At 45.3% G+C, this 21312-nt stretch overlaps 1 protein-coding gene across 9 annotated transcripts in view; it reads right to left on the minus strand.

Moving 5' to 3' along the window:
• Positions 1–1163: 1163 nt before the first annotated feature.
• The window catches only part of WT1 (WT1 transcription factor), a 48086-nt gene continuing 27937 nt past the window's right edge, over positions 1164–21312 (minus strand). For 6 of the 9 annotated variants that reach the window (XM_043482400.1, XM_043482402.1, XM_043482405.1 and 3 more), the window contains 5 exons: positions 11975–12071; positions 9803–9953; positions 5955–6044; positions 5253–5345; positions 1164–2561 (listed from right to left, as the gene is read on the minus strand). In XM_043482400.1, coding sequence (XP_043338335.1) covers positions 2440–2561; positions 5253–5345; positions 5955–6044; positions 9803–9953; positions 11975–12071 — 553 coding nt within the window. In that variant the 3' untranslated portion in view covers positions 1164–2439. Of the gene's footprint in view, positions 2562–5252; positions 5346–5954; positions 6045–9802; positions 9954–11974; positions 12072–16829; positions 16835–21312 lie in introns of those variants that run through there. The other 3 variants (XM_043482403.1, XM_043482401.1, XM_043482408.1) reach the window with 2 other exon arrangements.

A 21312-nucleotide genomic window follows, 5' to 3' on the forward strand; every position in this document is an offset into this window, starting at 1 on the left:
ATGATGTTTATGAAGCCTTTGCTATGTGCTTGAAGTTTTAATGCTTTTCCCCCTATTTAATCCTCACTACAACTATCTGTCAGACAGGGACAAAAGAGTCCCCACTTTACAGATGAGGAAACCAAGGACTCACGATCTGAACCCAGGTTGGTCTGCTTTCCAAAGCCCATGACCTTAACTGCAGGCTGACCTGCTGAGGTGGTGTGAGGCTCTCTGGGCTTCCTCGAGCAGCTGAAACAATGCGGCCGTTTTTGTTGTGAAACCTGGCTCGCTCTGACTCGCTGACGTTTGCCATGCTTGTCCTGAGCTTCTCCAGAGAAATGCTGTCTTCTGGCAGGAAAAGATAAAAACTGCTGATACAAATGAGTCACCACATTCGCTATAATTAACAGTGATGCAAGAGCCAGATGCAAACCAAGTGGGGCCTCGGGACCTAACTTTCAGGCGGCCCCAAACTTTGAGCTGCACTTCAACACAGAAAAATCCCTGCGGTGAGCTGCTGTCTGTTCAAGATACATTTTAAATGAAGAAATGAAGCCTGGAATGCATGCAAGTTCCCAGATAATGGAGTGGAGAGGAGCGGCACCAAATTAATCTCCTTATTTACAACTGAAAAACTATCCACCAGAACCAGGAAGAGAGTTTATAGTTTATAGATAATGTAGATCTCTGCTTTCACACTCAGCTGCCCTGGAAAGCCTGAGCTGTCTCCAACCTGCTGAGCTACTTCATAGCAACTACAATTGCAAATTCAGTTGTACTAGGTGTTCAGTTTATACCCTCCTGATTGCAGTGTGTACCTGTGAACTTAAAAAAAAAATAACAGTTATCATTTGCATCTCTCTAGGCTCTTTTGCTGACATGGAATAAGAAGTAATGCAATGATAGCCTGATGAAAATGACTCTGAAAATACAAGTCCCCCCGTCCAGCCAAAAGCCCATGTGATCACAATTACTTTATGATGAGAGGAGGAGGCAGTGCTCTCTGGCTGCTTCTAGGGTCAGTGATTGCCTCCCGAGTTTCAACAGAGAGAAACAAAGAATGGTCAGGACCTGGTTAGTCTTAAGTGGTCACTGATGTCAGTGTCAGCATCTTACCTGTAGAAAAGAGGCTCAACGCTCCCCAAGATGTGAACACAATACAGCTGATAGAATCTTACCACTTTCCTTTTGAATAGACTTTAATTGAGAGCAAAGTGAAAAATGCAGGTTACATTTTTAGTGTTATCATCAATATGTTGGAAGATCAACACCAAAACAGTGATACATCTAACATTTATACATATCCTAACTTTAGTTGTCAAAGAGCAGATCATTATCAGATATATATATTTACACAATAATTTCAAGCAACAGTAAATAATAAACTCCCTCCCTTAAAAAATAAAAACAAAACACACACACATACACCCAACCACCTTTAAACAATGGATTTCCTCACACGATTAAGTCTCATTTTTTTTCACATATACTTGGAGACCCAAAGTTATTTAAGTTACTTAAGAACAATCTTATCAGTGGAAATTCTGGACCAGCCCTTATGTTCTTTTAGAGTCATTTTAATTTTTACAACTTGAAGCCACATAACCAGCATGGTCTGTATACTCTAAGGACACCCCAAATGATAAAAATGAATTCCACTTCCTTTGTGTGAGGAGATATGTACATCTCTGAAGATGTATATGACTACAACTCAAAAGTCAAACAGAAACACAAAAACAAAATCTTAAATCCTCAAGCATGATTTCTTAAGAGCATTGTGCTAACGTTAACAATGAATTAACTGAATGCTAAGATTCTTTTAGATATCTCTGCAGAGGTACTGGTTAGTTCTGATTCTTTTTTTTTTTTTTATCAGCTGCTTGAAATGCTTGAGTTTTAAAAGTTGCCTGGTCCAGGTTAGCAGCCTGCCTAACCTCCGGAATGTCGGACAGGACTCACCCCCAGTGCCTTGAGCTCTGATTTATTTCTCGCTGTTGCTGTTAGTAAATGGAAACCATGACAAAGTTTACATTAGCAGACACATCCACATGCCCGGGCCCATAAATATTCTATGATGGAAAATGGTACAATGACTCCACTCCTCGTGAAAATGAGCGTAAAGTGAGAAGGGGCGGGGGAACATCACCAACAGTGGCTCTGCTTACAGTGGAAAATCCAGACCAAATGGCGACGGGCTTTTAACTGACCGGACACTGACAGCCACTTCTCCAGGGCCTTACGCGTCAACTCAAAGTTGGCTGAGCAGAGACCAACTCCTTTGGGCAAACCTGGTAGAATCCAGTAGTACAGGCATTTTGTCTCAGATGCTGGATGAAGAAAGATCAACCGCCGTTTCCTTCTCTGACAGGCGAGTGAGGAGGAATTTTAAAGTCAGCTTTGAAAGGAGTTCACACTCTGTCCTGCCTGGGACACATAACGGTGGCCGGTGTGGACCCCTCAGAGCGCCAGCTGAAGCTTGCTCATGTTCCTCTGGTGCATGTTGTGATGGCGGACTAATTCGTCTGAACGGGCAAACTTTTTCTGACAACTGGGCCACCGACAGCTGAAGGGCTTCTCACCTGTTGACACAATGGCCAGTCAGAGACACTTGCCGTGGAGAGACGGAGCTGCAAGTTCAACTACCAAAGGCCTGAGTTAAATCATCACAAGGCACCCACTCCAGATTCCCTCTAGCTCTTTCCCTAAGCTCACACATCTAGTTCATCTCACAAGGCGGCCTTGACATGGCAGCACCTCTGGGGCCTCGAGGATTAAAATGCTGTGACAATGACAAAATGTTACTGAGTCAGAAGACTTGGGAAACGGGAGAGAAGGAGTGAGTCTAGTTAATGGAAATGTCTGGGCACTTCATATTTAATCAAGGGGGGAAAACACTTGGTAAAACAAAACCCCTGTCATTAGACGGTTTCGTGAATTGTGTAAATGCTTCCCGTTTGCTGTTTAAGGAGGGAACTGAGCTTAATCGGAAGGCAAGGGACTTAGGATCATCACACAGGATGCCGTTAATGGACAGCCATCCAGTAGCATAGCTGTAACTGTGGCTTTAATATCTCTGTCTGTATAGATATTCTGGATGGGCTGGGTGTTTTAAATAAATCACTGACATCAGTACACATGGCATTTGCTTCTTTTACCTTAAAGGGTTATTTAGAGAGTAATACCCATTATATAGAAGATTTGAGGTGAGGCATGGCTTTGAGATTTTTAAAAAGCTTGCCAAAATATCGAGCCTCCTTCTCTATCTAAGGAGGCCTCAGAAGTTTCTTCCAAGTCTCATTTTGGATGGGAAAGATAATTAGCATTTCTGAATGCCCATCTATGTACTAAGCTCTATGCTGGGTTATCATATATATATATATACACACACACATATAAAATTATATATATTAATTATACATAATATATATAATTTCATGTACTCCTTCCAACAACCTGTAAGGTGAGCCTTATTATCCCCATTGTACAGATGAGGCTGGAACCTCAGGTGAGGGCAGACACAGGCAGGACTTCTTAAACCTAGGTCTGTCTGATGCCAAATCCAGGTCTGTCTGTAGGACACACTTGGTTGCATCACACTTCCTGGGCCTTGGCATAATGGAAATGCAGCTGTGGCTTTATCCTCAGTAAAAGCATCACAGGAGCCAATTCCTTCACCACCTGGGGAGGTTCTCAGGATATAGCTAGTCCTTCTCTGAGAAATACTGGATGGGACAAACACAGAAATATCCCACGGGAGGCACTGTCCCTGGGTCAGAACTGGAGGCTAATCAACTATAGTTCCCAGTTAGATATTAAACAGTCTGCTGGTGACATAGGTCATTTTGTACATATACAGATATGCATGAGGTGGGGCGCAGGGTACCAGGGATGATAACTCTTTCCCACCAAATTATGAGCTCAGGACTAAGGCAAAGAAGTGACATTAAAGGTACTCGAGTCAGGGAATGAGTTGTCCATCCCACTGACTCTGGGGCACAGGTACCCCGATTGTCTGCGAGTAGAGCCTGCTGGGGCTGAGAATCCAGGACTGCACGGAGGCTCATGGCTCACACTTCCCTCGCCTCCCACTCACTGTCCCTCTGCCCTTCCTGATCTGGCTTCTGTCCCCTGCTCCCACTGCCAACCATGCTGTCAAAGGTCACCTCCTAATGGACAAATCCTAACCTCTTCCCCTGTCAGTCATCATCCTCCTCAAACTCTCAAGGGAACTCAACTCTGCTGACTGGGGGTCTCCTCCTGATTCTCTCTCCTTCCTGGGCCACAAAGTGAACACAGACTCTTTCCCCAATAAAGAAGCAGTGGGTAGGTGGGCTGGGAGCAGACAGAACTGGCTACTTACTAGCTTTGGGACTTTAAACAGTTATTTCATCATTATGTGCCTGAGTCTCCTCATCTGTAAAATGGGGATGAAATGTTATCTATCCTACTTTTCTTCCAAGGATGTTGTAAAGATAAAATGAGATAACCTAAGCATTGGTCCTCCCTCTAAAGCTAGAAAATACACAACAAAGATGGTGCTATTTTCATTATGAATCACACCAGCCTTGTGGAGAAGCAAAAACTTTTAGCAGGTGTGAGTAAATGTCCTTTCTCTCTATATTCCTTTTGTTTGTTTAATTTTTAATTTTTGGCCATGCAGCATGTGGGATCTTAGTTCCCTGACCAGGGATTGAACCTGTGCTCCCTGCATTGAAAATGCTGTGTCTTAACCACCGGGCCAGAGAGGAGGAGGGAAGTCCCTCCCTCTATTCTACTATGAAGGAAATAATACCCACACCCCACTATGAGTCTGGAAGAACCCACGACTGCCCCTGGGGCATTAACTTTTAGCAGAGCAAAGATTCATGTCTCTGAAAACAGTATTATAAAATGCAAACTTTCATGAGTACAAGTGGTTGGCTTGCTAGAATTTCTGCTGTTTTTCTCCAAGGTTGATTATCCTATCAAACTGAGTGATAAAGATGTGATGCAACAAACTGGGAACAGCAAGGACCTAACTTATCTCTTCACTTCATTCTGCACACTCCTGAAAACAGTTCTTTTCACATCTCCATACCTCCCACTCCCATTCCTTCTTAAACAATGTTATTATTTAAAGACAGCCACGCACTGTTCTTTCTCTTTCCTGAATCTAAAGCTGTTTAGAACGTTTACACTCATCTTTTCCAATCTCTCGCATCACAAGCAACTCCATTCAACAGTAGTTTAAAAAAATAAAGAAAAATAAATGTGAAGAAAAGTTTACGCACTTGTTTTACCTGTATGAGTCCTGGTGTGGGTCTTCAGGTGGTCGGAACGGGAGAACTTTCGCTGACAAGTTTTACACTGGAATGGTTTCACACCTAAACGGACAGAGAAGGTCTAGCCGCGGCCCTAACCACGTGGGGGCATAGCAAGGCCCACAAGGCCTGCTTCCCGGCAGCCTGAGGAGTTGGGCATTTCCAGCCATACCTGCAGTCTGGCTCGCCCTCAGATTTCCCCAACACCCCAGGCCCAGCAGGAGTCACCTAATGCTGCTCAGTAATCCTTGAAGACCTGTTGTCTTGGGAACAACTATTGCTTAACCACAAGTGTCCAGCTTCTCAGAGAGGTTTCAGCTGTGTCTGAGACTGAAAAAGTGAATCACACACTACAGATGGGACTTTGGTCTCCACCCACCCGTGTTCTTTACTGAGACTCAGTTGTATCATCAGCAAATTGCTAGTGGGAGTATCATGACTCTGTGGTTTTCAAGGGAGAATGTGGGATGTTTCCTTTTCTTTTCTTTCTTCTTCTTCTTTTTTTTTTTTTAAAGAGAAGGTAAATCCCCAGCAATTAGGAGGGAAAATTATTGGAGAAACTTCAAAAAACGGCTGACCCTCTTACACCCATATTGAACAATAAAGAGAATCACAAAATCAACCATGACCCAAGGGAACACACTGCCGGCAACGAGAAGGGAGCCTACAAACCTGTGTGTCTCCTTTGGTGTCTTTTGAGCTGGTCTGAACGAGAAAACCTTCGTTCACAGTCCTTGAAGTCACACTGGTATGGTTTCTCACCTTGGGGAAGACATATATTCCATTGGAAAATGATATTGGAAATAAAGATCTCATTAGAGGCAACTTCTCTTACTGGGACTGAAAGGATCCCGAAATGCTGAAAGGCACTTGGGTGGAAGGTTTCAGGGATATGCTGTCAACCTTAGGCGGCTTCCTGGGCTGCGCTAGCAGTAAAGAACTGGCCTGCCAATGCAGGAAACGGTAAGAGACGCAGGTTCAATCCCTGGATCGGGAAGATGCTCTGGAGAAGGGCATGGCAACCCACTCCAATATCTTGCCTGGAGAATCCCCAAGGACAGAGGAGCCTGGCGGGCTATTGTCCATAGGGTCACAGAGTCAGACACGACTGAAGCGATTTAGCGTGCATGCATGCCAACCACAGGGTTAGGAGGAAGTCCCACCTACATACATACATTCATGGGCAGGAGGCGCAGAATCAGGGGCTGGGTGAATAAGGCTGAGTTGGAAGCAAAGGGAACTCAGGTCATGGAGTTTGACATGGTGGGGAATATCCAGCTCTTTCAATCTGCTGGGTGAGGTGTCGTTTCCTCACTGTGAAATGGGGCCAATGACCTGACAGCTTCCAAGGACTTATAAACAGATTACAACAGACCATCCACAGAAAGGGCTTAGCTTAGAGCCCAGCACAGAGGCAGTGCTCAAAAAATACTGGCAGCTAATATTTAAACAAATAATAAACCAAAGCGGTCTTGAGTCCAAGACTTGCGTTTGTGGCAGAATTCTGAGATGGATGTCCCCTGGAGCTGGCCCCGTGGAGTAAGGACTTGATGTTTTATGGCCTAAGGCACTGGTGTTCTCTGCTACTGACTTCCCATCCCCGAGTCAGGTATAAACAACTCCAGGGTTGTAAGAGGCTCAAATTAAACTAGGAGCCAGAGCCTTAGAGGTCTGGGTATCCCTTTACTCGAGAGAAGGCAGGAATGGGATTACACAACCTCCTGCCTCACAATGGAGAAGCCCCGCCCCTGTCTTTGCAGGAAAAAGTTCAGCCAAATCCCAGGAACTGCGCTCCCTGAGTACACTGAGCAACCTTGGATGGTCCCATCTTCTTATGAGAATTCTGAGTCACCGGCATTCTGGGATGGAGAGCAAGCCATCCCAGGATCAGCCGGCTCTCTCTGTTGTCACGCAGTCCCTGGTTATTTTTCTAGCCTCAAGACCTCCTCTGCTTCCCTGATTCATCTATATTCCTGCTCTACAGAGCTCACCCTTCCTGAACCCTGCCTTGAACTTTGCTCACACTAAATACCCTTAGTCCCTATCTCCAGATTCCTATCCCACCATAAACTCTACAGCATGTCCCTCTCAAACACTGTTTCCTCTGCGATGCCTTCTTGGAAGCTTCATGTTCACATAGAAAGCCTTTCCTTCCCTCATTACAGAATGGCTGACGTGGGGCCTTGTCAGATCCACCTTCTGCCACAGGCTGGAAAATCCTGAGAGCAGGAACCTTTCCTCAACTTTCTATTGATATCCAGCCTAGCACCTTAACTTCAGCTCTTCAAGCTGGAAAAAGCAATACTTCTATCCAGTCTCATGTCTTTTTTCTGCCTTTCTGCTTCTGCTCATCCTTTACTTTCTCTGCCCAACCCTGCCTACCCTTTAATGGTTAACCCAAGCCCTTCCTTCTCCAAGAAACAAACAATGCTCACTCAAAACAATACCCTCTGAATGAATCTTCTCAGAGCCTCCAGATTCACTCTATCATCACACATTCTCTCCTCCCTTTTCACTTTTGTATGTCTTGGCTCCAAAACAGACCATCAACTCTTTGAGCAAGGGGCTTGTGACTTGGAGTTAAAAGGCATGAGTTTGAGTCTGGCTTCCCTATATCCTACCCATTGGATAATTGTTCTGTGTGTGAGAATAAAATGAAATAATGAATGTAGAGAATTTGGCCCATGGAAAGTATTTAATAACAGGTTCTTAACATAATAGTCTGTACTATTAGGAATAGATACAAAAAGATGGCACTCTTTCAAGAAGGGGACTTCCCTCCTTGTCTTCTGCAAGGAAGAGTTTCTTAAAGGTTCCAGCAGGTCTGAGGGTCATGGCTATCTTTCTTACTGCCTTCCCTTCCCACAGACATCTAACCCTTACTGTTTTCTAAGTGCCTCTTTTCCATTATAATTTCTACAACCATATTGCCTTCAATGTATTCTCTTGTGTTTGTCTAGGCAGAATTTTACTTTATCATTTCTTTACTTTATCATACTTTATCATTTACTTTATCATTACTTTTCAAATGATCTCATTTGGGGAAATACATAACAATATAACATGCAACTTCTCATATTCAGCATCAAAGCAGGTGGTCTACTGAGTGCAAGCTCAGGTCTATGCTGGAATTGTAGCCTTCAGACACAATGGCTTAGCAAAGACCAATGGTTTCAAGAGATCTGAACCCAGCTCATTTTCTTCTTCAGCTTCCCCAAAGAAAAGTCCGCAGTAACAATAAAACAATGAAAGTGAAAGTTGCTCAGTCATGTCCGATTTTTTGTGACCCCATGGACTATACAGTCCACAGAATTCTCCAGGCCAGAATACTGGAGTGGGTAGCCAGTATTCTTCTCCAGGAGATCTTCCCAAGCCAGGGATTGAACCCAGGTCTCCCACATTGCAGGCGGATTCTTTACCAGCTAAGCCACAAGGGAAGCCCAAGAACACTGGAGTGGGCCTACCCCTTCTCCAGCAGATCTTCCCAAGCCAGGAATCAAACCAGGGTCTTCTGCATTGCAAGTGATTCTTTACCAACTGAGCTATGAGGGAAACAATAATAAACAATAATGGTACTTATAACAAAGAAGCTACCTTCAGTTGTGGAAAAAAATGGTACCAGCTCCCCAGTAGGAAAGCCTGCACTTTGCCCTGATTTCCTGTAGGAAAACTCAGTCACATTCCCATCTAGTGCCCACAAGGCCAACCAAGAAGAGAGATCTGTGAAACCGATGTTCACATTCACTGTGGCCAACAACCAAACATGGCCAGTTCTCTTCCAGAGGCAGACCCTGTGACCTGTGGGAAAATCCAGTATTCTTTAAAACATCATCAAAAATCATCATCTTTTTTTTTTAGGTTCAAAACAAAAATTAAACTTAGAAGCCATTTTCCCATTCCTACTTGGTTGGTTATTACTAACCCAAGCAGTTAAGTTCCTCTTTGGATCATCTCATCCTAAGTCTCCAGAATGACCTTGCACATCAAGTTCCTAGAATCATCCAACTACCAAGCTCCCAGGCTAGCTCCTCTCCCTTAAGAGATGCTAATACTATGTTAAAACTAATAAGAGCATTTATTCAGTCTTATTGACACAGCAAACTGTATGAGATGGTTCATATCTCTAATTTCTTTCATTCAATTTGATTTTAGAAGTTAATCTAGTCTCAACCATTGTATAAGGGAGGCTATCATCTCCATTTTTCATGGAAGGCACATGAAGTTTGAAGAGTGGTTAGGTAACTTGCTGCAGGTCATACCACCTGGTGGTGAAACCAGACTTCAAGCATAGGTCTCTTTTAATTCTGTGAAATTCTCTACCTACTCTGCTCTTCCCTTTTTTAATTAAGGGTAGAACTTCAGGATACAAAATGGCCTGACAGCCTTTTTCCATCACCTGAAAGTAGTGCCTACTTTGCATTCTAGAAATCACCTGTGTGCTGGCAGTGACAGCTAGAAGCAGGGGCTCCTAAGCCACCCCTGAGCCACCAGAACCAAGGCTGGACGCTACATGCACTTACCAGTGTGCTTCCGGCTGTGCATCTGTAAGTGGGACAGCTTAAAATATCTCTTATTGCAGCCTGGGTAAGCACACATGAAGGGGCGTTTCTCACTGGTCTCAGAGGCCGACCGGACAAGAGTTGGGGCCACTCCAGGCACACGCCGCACATCCTGCAAGCAGAGCATAAGATAAACAGAGGCTTTAAGCCACATGTGAACACTCACACTGGTCCCAAGGAAAGCGAGCTTTGAAGTATTCCCAAAGCAGGGACAGTGGATGCGATGCCTGAAACCACTCCCCCCGACACTTGAGGTGCCCAAAGCAGACATCGCTAGTGGATGACAGAGCAGCACATTCGACAGTGCTGTGCCCTAAGACCATCACTGCTGATCAACCAGAACCGGGACCTGAGATGAAGTCTGTCTTGGGGCTGCTGATCCAGAGCATCTGGAAAAGAAATGCTGCACACTGGGAGAGCTCCCAGTCTCAGCTTCTCATCTTGAGGCAAAGAGGTCTGGAAGTCAAAGCCCCAGGTTCTATGCCCTCCCACTGGGACACCAGGCCACATGACCTTGGGCCCCATCTGCAATGGGTTGGGAAGTCCTTTTTAGAGAAAAATGAGCCCCCAACTGAGCAACCTCCCAGGTGTGAGTCAATGACAAGGAAGAAGAATGCATCCTGGGAGGTGAGGGTGAGGGTTCTGTCTGTGAAGGGAGCTGAAACCACAGCAAGCCCACAGTGTTGCCAGCACGATCCTTTAATAGAGACACCAGGAAGCACTGTGTGTGTGTGCCCTCCACCCACTTTATATGTCCATCACAGGGCATTCTGTGGACCACCTTTACCCTGTAGGAGTGTGTGTGCATGGTCGGTCCTCCATGAGAAGAAGCTAGAGGGAAACAGTGAGGCAAATGCTCCTTAGGCTCCGGGGACCAATGAGTCATAGACAAAAGCAATGCAAGTGGCTGAGAGAGCACTGAACCCTCCTTGCCCTCACATAGCTTTGCAAGTCAGGGCCCAAGAGAACATCCACAGTTTGTGTTAAGACCCGAGACCACTTCTAAGCTTACCCACTCCTGTTAACTTCCCACACCATCCACAAGCACATGTTCAAGCTCCTATTTCACCTCTTGCTGTGCGATCTTTTTTAAAGTAAACATACAGTAGTGTTATACGGCTCTACTACTGATGGGCCACAGAGTCTTAAGGCAAAAGGTGGAATAAGCTTAAATGAGGAGCCAGCTGTGTCAGATTGGTTCACTCTATAAGAAAATGAACACAGGCCACAACAGTAAGTTTGATAAACTGGGCTTGGTGAAAAGGAAGGGAAAAAGAGTTTCATAGAGTTCCTTTAATCCACCCCAGAGGCCGCACACACGGCAACAGGGAATAAAACGGAGTTGTCAGTGTCAGCTGGTCCTGGTGGAGAAGCCGGACAGTACTTGTCTGACTTCCATCAGATGTCCATATTTCTGTCACCCTCACCTTTATTCTCACCATTGGAAGGCTTGGGATGAGGGAACACGCTGTTCTATCCCCACGATGCCTCTGGAAACATTCATCAGAACATCTCAGAGCACTTGCTCCACACATCACGTGGGAACTTGGCCCACACACAACTTATAGCTAATGTGCTGACTACTCTGGAGAAAGTATCTCAGCCATTACTCATGTTGTTGCAACCACAGAGTCACACGCCAAAGGCACAAACACAAATCCTTGGTAACTGCGTGGTTCTGAACGCCCAAAAGAGGCTCCAGAAGATGGCCTTCCATTCAGTTTCCATTTTACTTTCCTTTCCTCACTCTCCCTTAGCAAAGACAGAGTCTACCTTTGGGCACTTGACCGTGCAGAACAAGTCTTAAAAGTCCAGAGTCCAGGTCATTAATTCAAGCTCATTTAGCCCCAACATAAGATGTGCATAGCCTACCCTAGAGATGGTGAATTAAACAGTGAAGGAGGAAAGAAGGGAATTCTGCAGAAAGCACCCTGGTCTGAGGGAGGCGGCTGCATCCACACTGGCCTCTGGAGAGGAGAAGGCCCCCCAGCCTGCACCAGTGGAAGAGGCGGGGGATCCCTGCTGACACAGGAGCCAATGGTTAGGGACAGACTTGCCAGGGCCAAACGGCCAGCAGTGAGGAATTAAGAGGCTGTTGGGAAGGAAAGAGGCAGCCGGGGCCCCGGTGCTCACCTGAATGCCCCTGAAGACGCCGTGGGTGTGTATCCTGTATTGGGCGCCGCAGAGGATGGGCGTGGTGTGGTTGTCACTCTCGTAGCCCGTGCCGTGGCTGCAAACACAGAGAAGGGAGAACAGGACTCAGGCTGGTTCACAGGCACACGTCAGGGCCATGCGCCTCCGCAGGGAGAGGAACGTCCTTTCAGAGCTCTCGGGACAATTTGGTTGGCTTCTGCCTCCCTCCACTGGGGCTACCCTGGAAGCAGCGCTTTGTGAGAGGAGGAGCTGCTCAATCCTCGGGTGACCCCCACGCCGTGCCTTACCCTCACACTCTCCAGGGCAACCATCTGGGTCCATGCCTCTCTCAGACAAGCCAGGGAAAAGTCACAGTGGCAGGAGTTCATTCCCAGCAAGTTGTTTACCATCAAGACAGCAGGGCTGACAGCTGTGAATATCTCAGGAATGAGCAGATGCCTCAAATTTCACGTTGAATGCAAGGGATTTTTTGTCGGCACCTCATGACTCAATTTTTACCAGATAGCACCAAGAAAGCGATGACGCTTACAAGAAGAGATGTCATATCCTTAGAAGCGGGGATTACACATCTGGGGCTCTGCTCCACTTCAACCACAGATCAGGTTTCCAGATCAGCTTAACTCTTTGCAGCCAAGCCAGATCCTAGGTGGACACTTCCTCCAGCATTAGACTGACCAGTCCCCGAGCCAGAGCTCAGTTAGCCTTGGACTACCAGTGAGAGGTGAGGGATGGAGAAGGTTGGAAAGAAGACCTTGGAAGGGGTGGATGTTCTGCTCTACAAATATTCTCTCCTCTGGGTAAAAGCTGCTCTCTGTTCTTCAGTTGTTTTACTTCCAAATGAGGCTGAGTGGACTTCCCCAGGAGTCCAGTGCTTAAGACTTAGGAGGAGTGAGTTTGATTCCTGGTTGGGGATCTAAGCTCCCGCATGCCACAGGGTGCAGTCAAAGATTACAAAAACTACAACCACCAGCACCAAATGAGGCAAGGTGAGAACTGCAACCCACGGGCAGCACATTATAATCGCAGCTAGATTCACCATGGGGAGCTTTTATGAAATGCCTCTGTAAAACGGTGAAGCTGCTTTGAACCATGTCTGGCAGTTCCTCAAAAGCTTAGGTGTAAAGTTACCAGGTGACCCAGAAATTCCACATCCAGGTGTATTCCCAGGAGAAATGAAAACATATTTCCCTACAAAGATTTGTACCCATTTGTACCATTTTGTACAATTTGTACCATTACTCATAATAGCCAAAAATGAGAATCAGCCCAAACGTCTGTCATCTGATGGTGGATAAACAAAATACGGTATATTCCTAAAATGGAATATTATTTGATGATAAAAGGAATGAAGTACATGATAATGAAGTGCATGACATACCTTGAAAACATTATGCTAAGAGAAAGAAGTCAGTCACAAAGGGCCGCCTGCTATATGATTCTCTTTACAAGAAACATCCAGAAGAGGCAAATTTATAGAGATAGAAAGCAGACAGGTGGTCGACTGCCGAGGACTGAGGATTTTTAGGGGAAATGGAGAGTGACTGGTAAAGTGAAACTGAAAGTCACTCGGCTGTGTCCGACTCTTACAGTCCACGGAATTCTCCAGGCCACAACACTGGAGTGGGTAGCCTTTCCCTTCTCCAGGGGATCTTCCCAAGCCAGGGATTGAACCCAGGTTTCCCACATTGCAGGCAGATTCTTTACCAACTGAGCCACAAGGGAAGCCCAAGAATACTGGAGTGGGTAGCCTATCCCTTCTCCAGTGGATGTCCCTGACCCAGGAATCGAACTGGGGTCTCCTACATTGCAGGCAGATTCTTTACCAACTAAGCTATCAGGGAAGCCCATGATTGTTAAAAATGTCCTCCAACTGTGGTACTGGTCATACAAGTCTGTGAATATACTAAAATCCCTGAACTGTACACTGCAAATGGGTGAATGGTACACTATGGAAATACATAAAGCTCTTAAAAAATTAAGGTGGGGAAAAGGATAAACTGGGAGACGGATTGACATACACACATTACCAAACATAAAATAGATAATTAATAAGGCCTACTGGGAACTCTATATTCTCTAATGGCCTAATGGGAAAAGAATCTAAAAAAGAGTAGATACATGTGTATGTATAACTGATACACTATGCTATACAGCAGAAAGTAACATAACATTGTAAATCAACCATACGCTTAATAAAAATTAAAGTGACTGTGCCAAAAAAAATAAAATTGCAAGTATTTATTAAAAAAAAACTTATCTCTGGGGACTGGGGTCCATGCATTTTTTTTAAGCCTCTGGGTGAAGGCTAACTGTCAGGACTGAGAACTCCCACCCTCTGCCTCTGTTACTCTAGAGATTCCCAGGGGCCCGATATAGGAGGCAGGTAACCCACTCCATCCAAGGCTGGCTCAGCTCTCACTCACCCAGGGGAGAGAATTCCTGGAAGGGAAGAGTGTCTGTCAGGACGATGCACACGTCCACAGACCCTGCGGCCACAGCAGCTGTGGCATTTCACCACTAGTTCTGGCTCCAGGCTTTCTAGAAAGAACCGCCTGTCTCCTTCCTACAAAGTGATGAGAGCAGTTGGGGGAGGTGGGTGGCAGTTCTGCTCCCTCTAACCTCCTACACCTCATCTCCACATCCTTCAGATGATTTTTGACATATCTAGGGGGAAAATGTCCCAAAGAGCCGACCCAGGGTCAGACACACAAAACTGGGAGGAAATGCCAAACTCAGGTAGTGTCTGCCCTTCAGAACTTTAGAACGTGTTTGCCAAAAGAAAAAGGTCCCGTCTGGCCTCCTTAACAATTGCATTCTACAGACAGTGGGGAAGGGAGCCCTGATGAGAATGGTGATACAGCAGCAGAAAGAGGACAGACAGAACAAGAATGGTGCTACCAGAACATTTTGCCTCCCAGGCTGCCTTTGCTTGGTTCAGCCGTCTGCACAGAGCCCAAATGTGACATACATGTTTTCTAGGGCTCAGAGACCCAACAATAGAAGTCTGAATTATTTTCAAGTTCTAGTATCAAAGGGAAAGGTCTTCTCTGGTGGCTCAGTGGTGAAGAACCCACCTGACAATGCAGGAAACCTGGGTTTGATCCCTGGGTTGGGAAGATCCCCCTGGAGGAGGAAATGGCAACCCACTCCGGTGTTCTTGCCTGGGAAATCCCATGGACAGAGGAGCCTGGCAGGCTACAGTCCGAGGGGTCGAAAGAGAGTCAGACACAACTAAGCGACTAAACAACAATAACAAATCAAACGGGAAGAACTTGGAATCTCCTGTCTCAGCAGCTAATCTCTGGATGTTACCTGGATTCCTAGAGGTGGGAAACATGGGAAACCGACTTTTCTCAGCCTACTTGTCCCAGGAAATGAAATGCTGCCCCACTCAAATGGGATGCCATGATCTTCACAACCAGATGCAACCAACAAACAAAAGCAGCAACAAGACTGTACCTGCCAAATATGCCACTAGATTCTTCTAGCAGGTTCGTGAACAAGAAAAACAGCCGGGTCCGTTCTTACTGGCTCCTGGGTCTCCATAAAACAAACACACCAATGCAGTTCCACCTGGTGGAAACTATGCCACCTCACACTCTTTCCAGCATGGTCCACCCAGAACACTGAGTTCAACCCATGGGCATTCAGCTTGGCAATGACTCTCTCCGGGTAAGAAAAGCAAAGCCAGTTGAGGGGCCTGAACCATAGATTAATAGAGGCAGAAAAGTCATCCATTCCAACTTCCTCCAGCTCATCTTTATCAGCGGGACTACATGACCGGTAACTAGTGTTCAAGGCAGCCCACTCCACTTGTGTTCTTCCCGACCCAGGAACCGAACTTGGGTATCATGCATTGCAGGCCGATTCATTACTGTCTGAGCCACCAGAGAAATCTAACTGTTGGGAAAGGCCTTTCTAAACTGAGCAGAAATCCACCTCCTCATTTATGTCTCCTGGAGAACCAGAGTAGTACTATTTTACAGCCATCTGTGTGTGTCTCCTCCACTGTACAGTAAACACAGCCTTGAAAACGGAGATCAAGCTGTTCCTTTCTGCACCTCTCAACTTTGACTCAAGTAAGGTGCACAGTCTAAAAGAGTTCCCTAAGGTGGACCGAATCTAACTCCTCTTCCACAAGACAACCCTTCGGGTATCTGAAGACAACTCTCCAGACTACAGACCTGTGGCTCTCTCAACTACGACAACATGAACTGGCATCTCATTTCCATGCCATCCAGAACATCCTCTTCTTCATCCCCTTCATTTTGTTAAGTCCCTCTCAAAGAGCAGGCTTAGGGTGGACCCTAGTCCCAGAGAACTGTATTTATATAAGAGACTGGGAAGGAAGGATCACAGAGTCTTTAGTATCAGAGGAGTAACAAACACCTAACACTGGAGAGCAATGCCTCACCCAAAGAAATTTCATTCCAAAAATTTTTAAGTCAATATGCTAGCCAATACGATGCATTATGCCCACCGGCTGCTGGGACTCAATCCCTGGGTAGAGGGTCTGGGGCTTCCCCTCTCAACCTGGACAAAGCATTGCTGCTAACACATGTAACAGCACATCCTCTCTCAGCACTCAGGTCATGGTGATCTTCCTCAAGTCAAATGAAATCTCCAACTCCCACCCTGGCATGTACCACAATTAAGCCAGGTATTCCAACCTTGAACCTGAAGGCATGATTTTTGTTTTTTACTGCAATTCAGGACCACACATTTATCTTTCAAATTCCATTCTATTTCCTTTAGAGAGTCATCCTCAACTGTTTGACTTCCAAAGCATTTGCTTTCCATCCCATTTCATGTTATCTCAACATTTGAAAAGTACCTTTTCAATGTTTTCATAAGAAGAAAGGCTCTTCCTTGTTGCTGCATATACTTACAGTATGTAAAATTGATCTCTGACATTCAGGCAGTGAAAAGATTCTAAAAGGCGTCTCCATGAGACAACCTGAGGTAAGCTACCATAAAGAATCTAGTCACTTAGATGGGGTTAAGTCCAAGAGAGCAAAAGTCATCAGCAGGAATCAGTCTGAGAAAGGGCTCAGGAAGACGGCAGCTGCCATTACATCAATAGCCACTGTTAAGAACCAGCTGCTAATTTAGATGGTCAAGTGAAACCAAGCTTTATCCCCAAAGAGATCAGCCAGTACATGTTGCAGTGAGTATGTTGTAGATGAACCAAACAGGAGTGAGAGTAGGAATCCTACAGGTCTGAAACCATTAAGCCTTTCAAGAAGGGCAAGGAGTTACCAGCCTAGAGAAGAAATTTCTGGGGCCAAAGATGCCCCTTTCAAGAAAGGAATCACAGAGCCCCAGAAGTGCGGTAAAAACTTGTCATGACCCAGAGACAAGGGTGTTATTATTCATGGAGCCAATCGGTATCAGAAGGCAGGTTCTAGAGACAGCATGAAGCCCACCAGTCCCACATCTCCCTCGGGGCTGAAATGCACACACAGTGACTTCCTTCCAAACCAAATGATGAGAGGAAGGCAAAGGAGGCCTGGCACTATGTACGGCACGGCACGTGACCCAAGCCTGAGAGAGGCTGGGCTTTCTTAGGAAAAAAACTGGTGCTTTATAAAATGTTTTCATGCTTTGTTGCCTCGCGAAACACTCTTTGATAGATAAAATACTGGACTCGGCTGAATGGCAGAGAAAAAGGATTTGATGACTCTTTGGCCAAGATGATCACAGAAAGCACAGGGATGGACGGTGAGGTGTAATGAGGGCAGCCCTGGGCCAGCAGGTGAGCAGAGTCGGTGGGCCTGGCGCAGGCGGGGGACCATATGGGAGAGGAAGCTGAGGGTAACGCAACTGCTGCTTTCTTCCTACCCTGGAGCACCACACGAGACACCACTCGCAAGGCTGATAAAGATACTGCACACAGCTCCTTAGGTTTTGTTGTTCAACTAGGCACAAATCACTCATTTAAGTACTTAGCCAATAACTATCCACAAAGACATCAAAAAATAACTTTTTTGATGTGTCTTTTTGCAATAAAGATCAACTACATTAGTGACCTTCCACGGAGACTAGTAATTCTAGAAACAGACTCGAGCATTGCCTTGTGCATGATTAACAATCTTTGTTCCTAAACTCTTGCTTTTTTCCCTATGTGCTTTCCAAAATCCAGCTTAATAGCTTTACCAACAATCATGCTAATCTCACTGCTCTATAGTTTCCAGAATCTACTGGGTTTTTTTTTCCCTTCCTATTTAAAAACTAAGATATTTGCCTCACTTAAGCAAAAACTAAGGCAAAGTCTGAACTCTTCTGTCACCTTGCTCCATGAATTTCCATGATTATCAGCCAAGGGTCAATGATTTTGCTAAACTGTTCAGAATATGGATTTGGTTTTTTTCCCTTAAGGCAGAGCCACAAACTCAGGTACCTACCTACAGGGGCCAAGCAAGTGAGAAAAATAAATGACAACGGTCCTGGAAAGAAAGATGGCATCAAACTGACAGGGACAGCCAACCCAGCCACCCAACTCCTGCCCAAAGGAGGCAGCGAGGACCCCCATCTACCAGGCAAGTACTATCGATTACATAACCCCAATGTTGCCAGATCTTTACATTCTCCAGGAAAGTCAGAAGTCACAACTTTTATGTGAGATCACCTGAGTTTTAAATTCTGGGAAATAACTGAAATTGTAAAGAATCCCTGTCCGGTCAAAAAAATCTATCTCTGGCCTACGGGCAATCAATTTGCAACCTCTGCTTTAAAGGTTGAGCAGTGAAGTTTAAACTGCAAGCTAGAAAACTCCATCTGGATTCTGTTGCCTCCTCCTACCTGGCAACAGAGTGGAGGTGGGGATGTGTCTCATTCTTTAAGTACTGAGTGATTAGAATCTTCCAAACCCTTGAAAGTTTGAAAGGATGCATATTTGAACAGCAGGAATGGTCAGTGCTGCTAGACCAAAATCCAGAAGTTATCATCTATAGGAGTCAGCGGTTTACCTCTAAACATCACTGGCCCGTTTGAAAGTAGGCTTTAGCAGTGACTTACAGATAGAAAACTGCAGTTGCTGTGCAGTCAGTTGAAGTATGGGGCTTCCCTGGTGGCTCAGACAATAAAGAATCTGCCTGCAATGCAGAAGACCCAGGTTCGATCCCTGAGTTGGGAAGATTCCCTAGAGAAAGGAACGGCAACCCACTCCAGTATTCTTGCCTGGAGAATTCCAGGGACAGAGGAGCCTGGCGGGCTACAGTCCTTAGGGTCACAAAGAGTTGGAACAACAGAGTTGACTAACACTCATACACACACAAGCTGAAGTGTATCTACAGATGCTGTAACAAATTATCACACATTTGGTGGCTTGAAAGAACACAAACTGATGCTCTTACAATTCCCGAGAGCAGATGTCTAAAATAAGCTTCACTGCACTCAAGTTTATGTGTTGGCAGGATTATTTTCTTCTGGAGGCTTAAGGGAGAATCTCTTTCCGTGTCTTTTTCAGTTTCCAGAACTCACCCGCATGCCTTGGCCCCTCCTTCACTTTACTACATCACTCTGACCTCCTGCCGCCTTCATCACACCCCCAATCACTCTTCTGTAGTCCAATCTCCCTCTGCCTCCTTTTTATGAGGACACTCATTACACAGTGAGGGCCCACTCAGGTATTCAGGACAGTCTCCCCATCTCAAGATCCCTAACTTAGTCACATCGGCCAAATCCTTTGTTACCACAGAAAGCAACATTCATAGCCTCCAAGAATGAGGACTTGGATATTTTGGGGGTCATTATTCAGCCTACCATACCAAAGGAACTGGATTTGTTTGGTTTCTTTCAGATATATTTGACAGAGCTAAATTAACCTAGATTCTTTATCTCTAGATTAACCCAAAAGATCAGTCTGAAAGAACATGGGTTTTGCATCTGAATGCCTGTGTTCCAGGCCCACGTCTATCATTTATTTACTCTGTGGTTATGGGTGAATCATCTAAACTCTGACTCAGATTCCTTCTCTGTAAAATGAAGCAATAACCCATTTTTATACATTTGCTTGAAAACCAAAGAGCTAAGCTATATGAGGAACAAAAGTAAAAAAAATCACTCAGTAATCTTATCCTAAGAAAACGTTCAGGTCTACAGTTATATGTATGAGGTGACTAACCACAGGAATTATTTCTCATATTCTTCTTTTAAGCCTGGTGATTGAGATGTGTGTGTGTGCTTAGCCGCTCAGTCGAGTCCGATTCTTTGCGACCCCATGGACTGTAGTCCACCAGGCTCCTCTGTCCATGGAATTCTCCAGGCAAGAATACTGGAGTAGGTTGCCATGCCCTCCTCCAGGGGATCTCTCCAATTCGGGGATTGAACCCAAGTCTTCTGCATTGTAGGCAGATTCTTTACCATCTGAGCCACCAGGGAAGCCCGACTGAGATCTATAAAACATACTCTTTATCCGAAGCACAATGCTAGGAGTCACTAAGGGCATCACTTGAGGCAAATGACTTAGCCTTCCTGGCCTCAGCTTCGTGCACAATGAGAAAAACAGTACTCCCCATCAGACTGTTACAAATGAGATTAGGTAAGTAAAGCGCTGCTTGGTGCATGGTATGCCCTCAACAAATGGCACTTAACAGTGCTATCCCTATTTTAAAGCAAAGAATACTGAGGTTTAAGGTAAGATCGAATTATGTGCCTAAAGTCAGATAGGTGGCAAGCAGCAGACAGGGTGTTTGTGTCCAGGTCCGTGTAGCTCGTCTTCCTTCAAAGCCAGTTGTACAATTCTGGTGGTGCAAGCCCAGCCTGGGTTCACTTCTATCATCATGACACCTGAATAATCCCTAGCTCTTTTCTCCTGGAGTATGAATGAAATTATCCATGTTTGAAGGTTTGAAAAACACAGTGGGAGTGGGATAGGAGAATGGGGGCTGTGAGGGGCAAGTTCAAATATGTACTCTTAGCACACCTGAGCTTCTGCTTGGAGGCACAATATTTAGTTGGTATAAGAAAGGGCAAGGTACACTGAAGGAAATGGTCTGCTTGTGTGCAATAGAGCAGTCGACGGTGAACAAAATTTTTACAAGAAAATTTCTTTCTACCTAACTGGGAAAATAAACTAAGCAGAAGAACTTATCAGCAAAGCATACATCTCATGACTCCACTTTTGGCTGTGACACAGACTGTACATTTTCCTAAACAGCTTTAAAATGCATTAAAATGTATCCTGAGAAAGTTTGCTTTTCCTAGACAGCTTTAAAATACATAATCACGTGCCCTTCGAAAGTTTGTAAAAACAGAAAAATGCCCCTCATATAACACAAGTTATGAGCCCTCTTCCTGCAAAAAAACTTGTACAC

This window comes from Cervus canadensis, chromosome 11 (genome assembly GCF_019320065.1).
Source record: "Cervus canadensis isolate Bull #8, Minnesota chromosome 11, ASM1932006v1, whole genome shotgun sequence".
Taxonomy (NCBI): domain Eukaryota; kingdom Metazoa; phylum Chordata; class Mammalia; order Artiodactyla; family Cervidae; genus Cervus; species Cervus canadensis.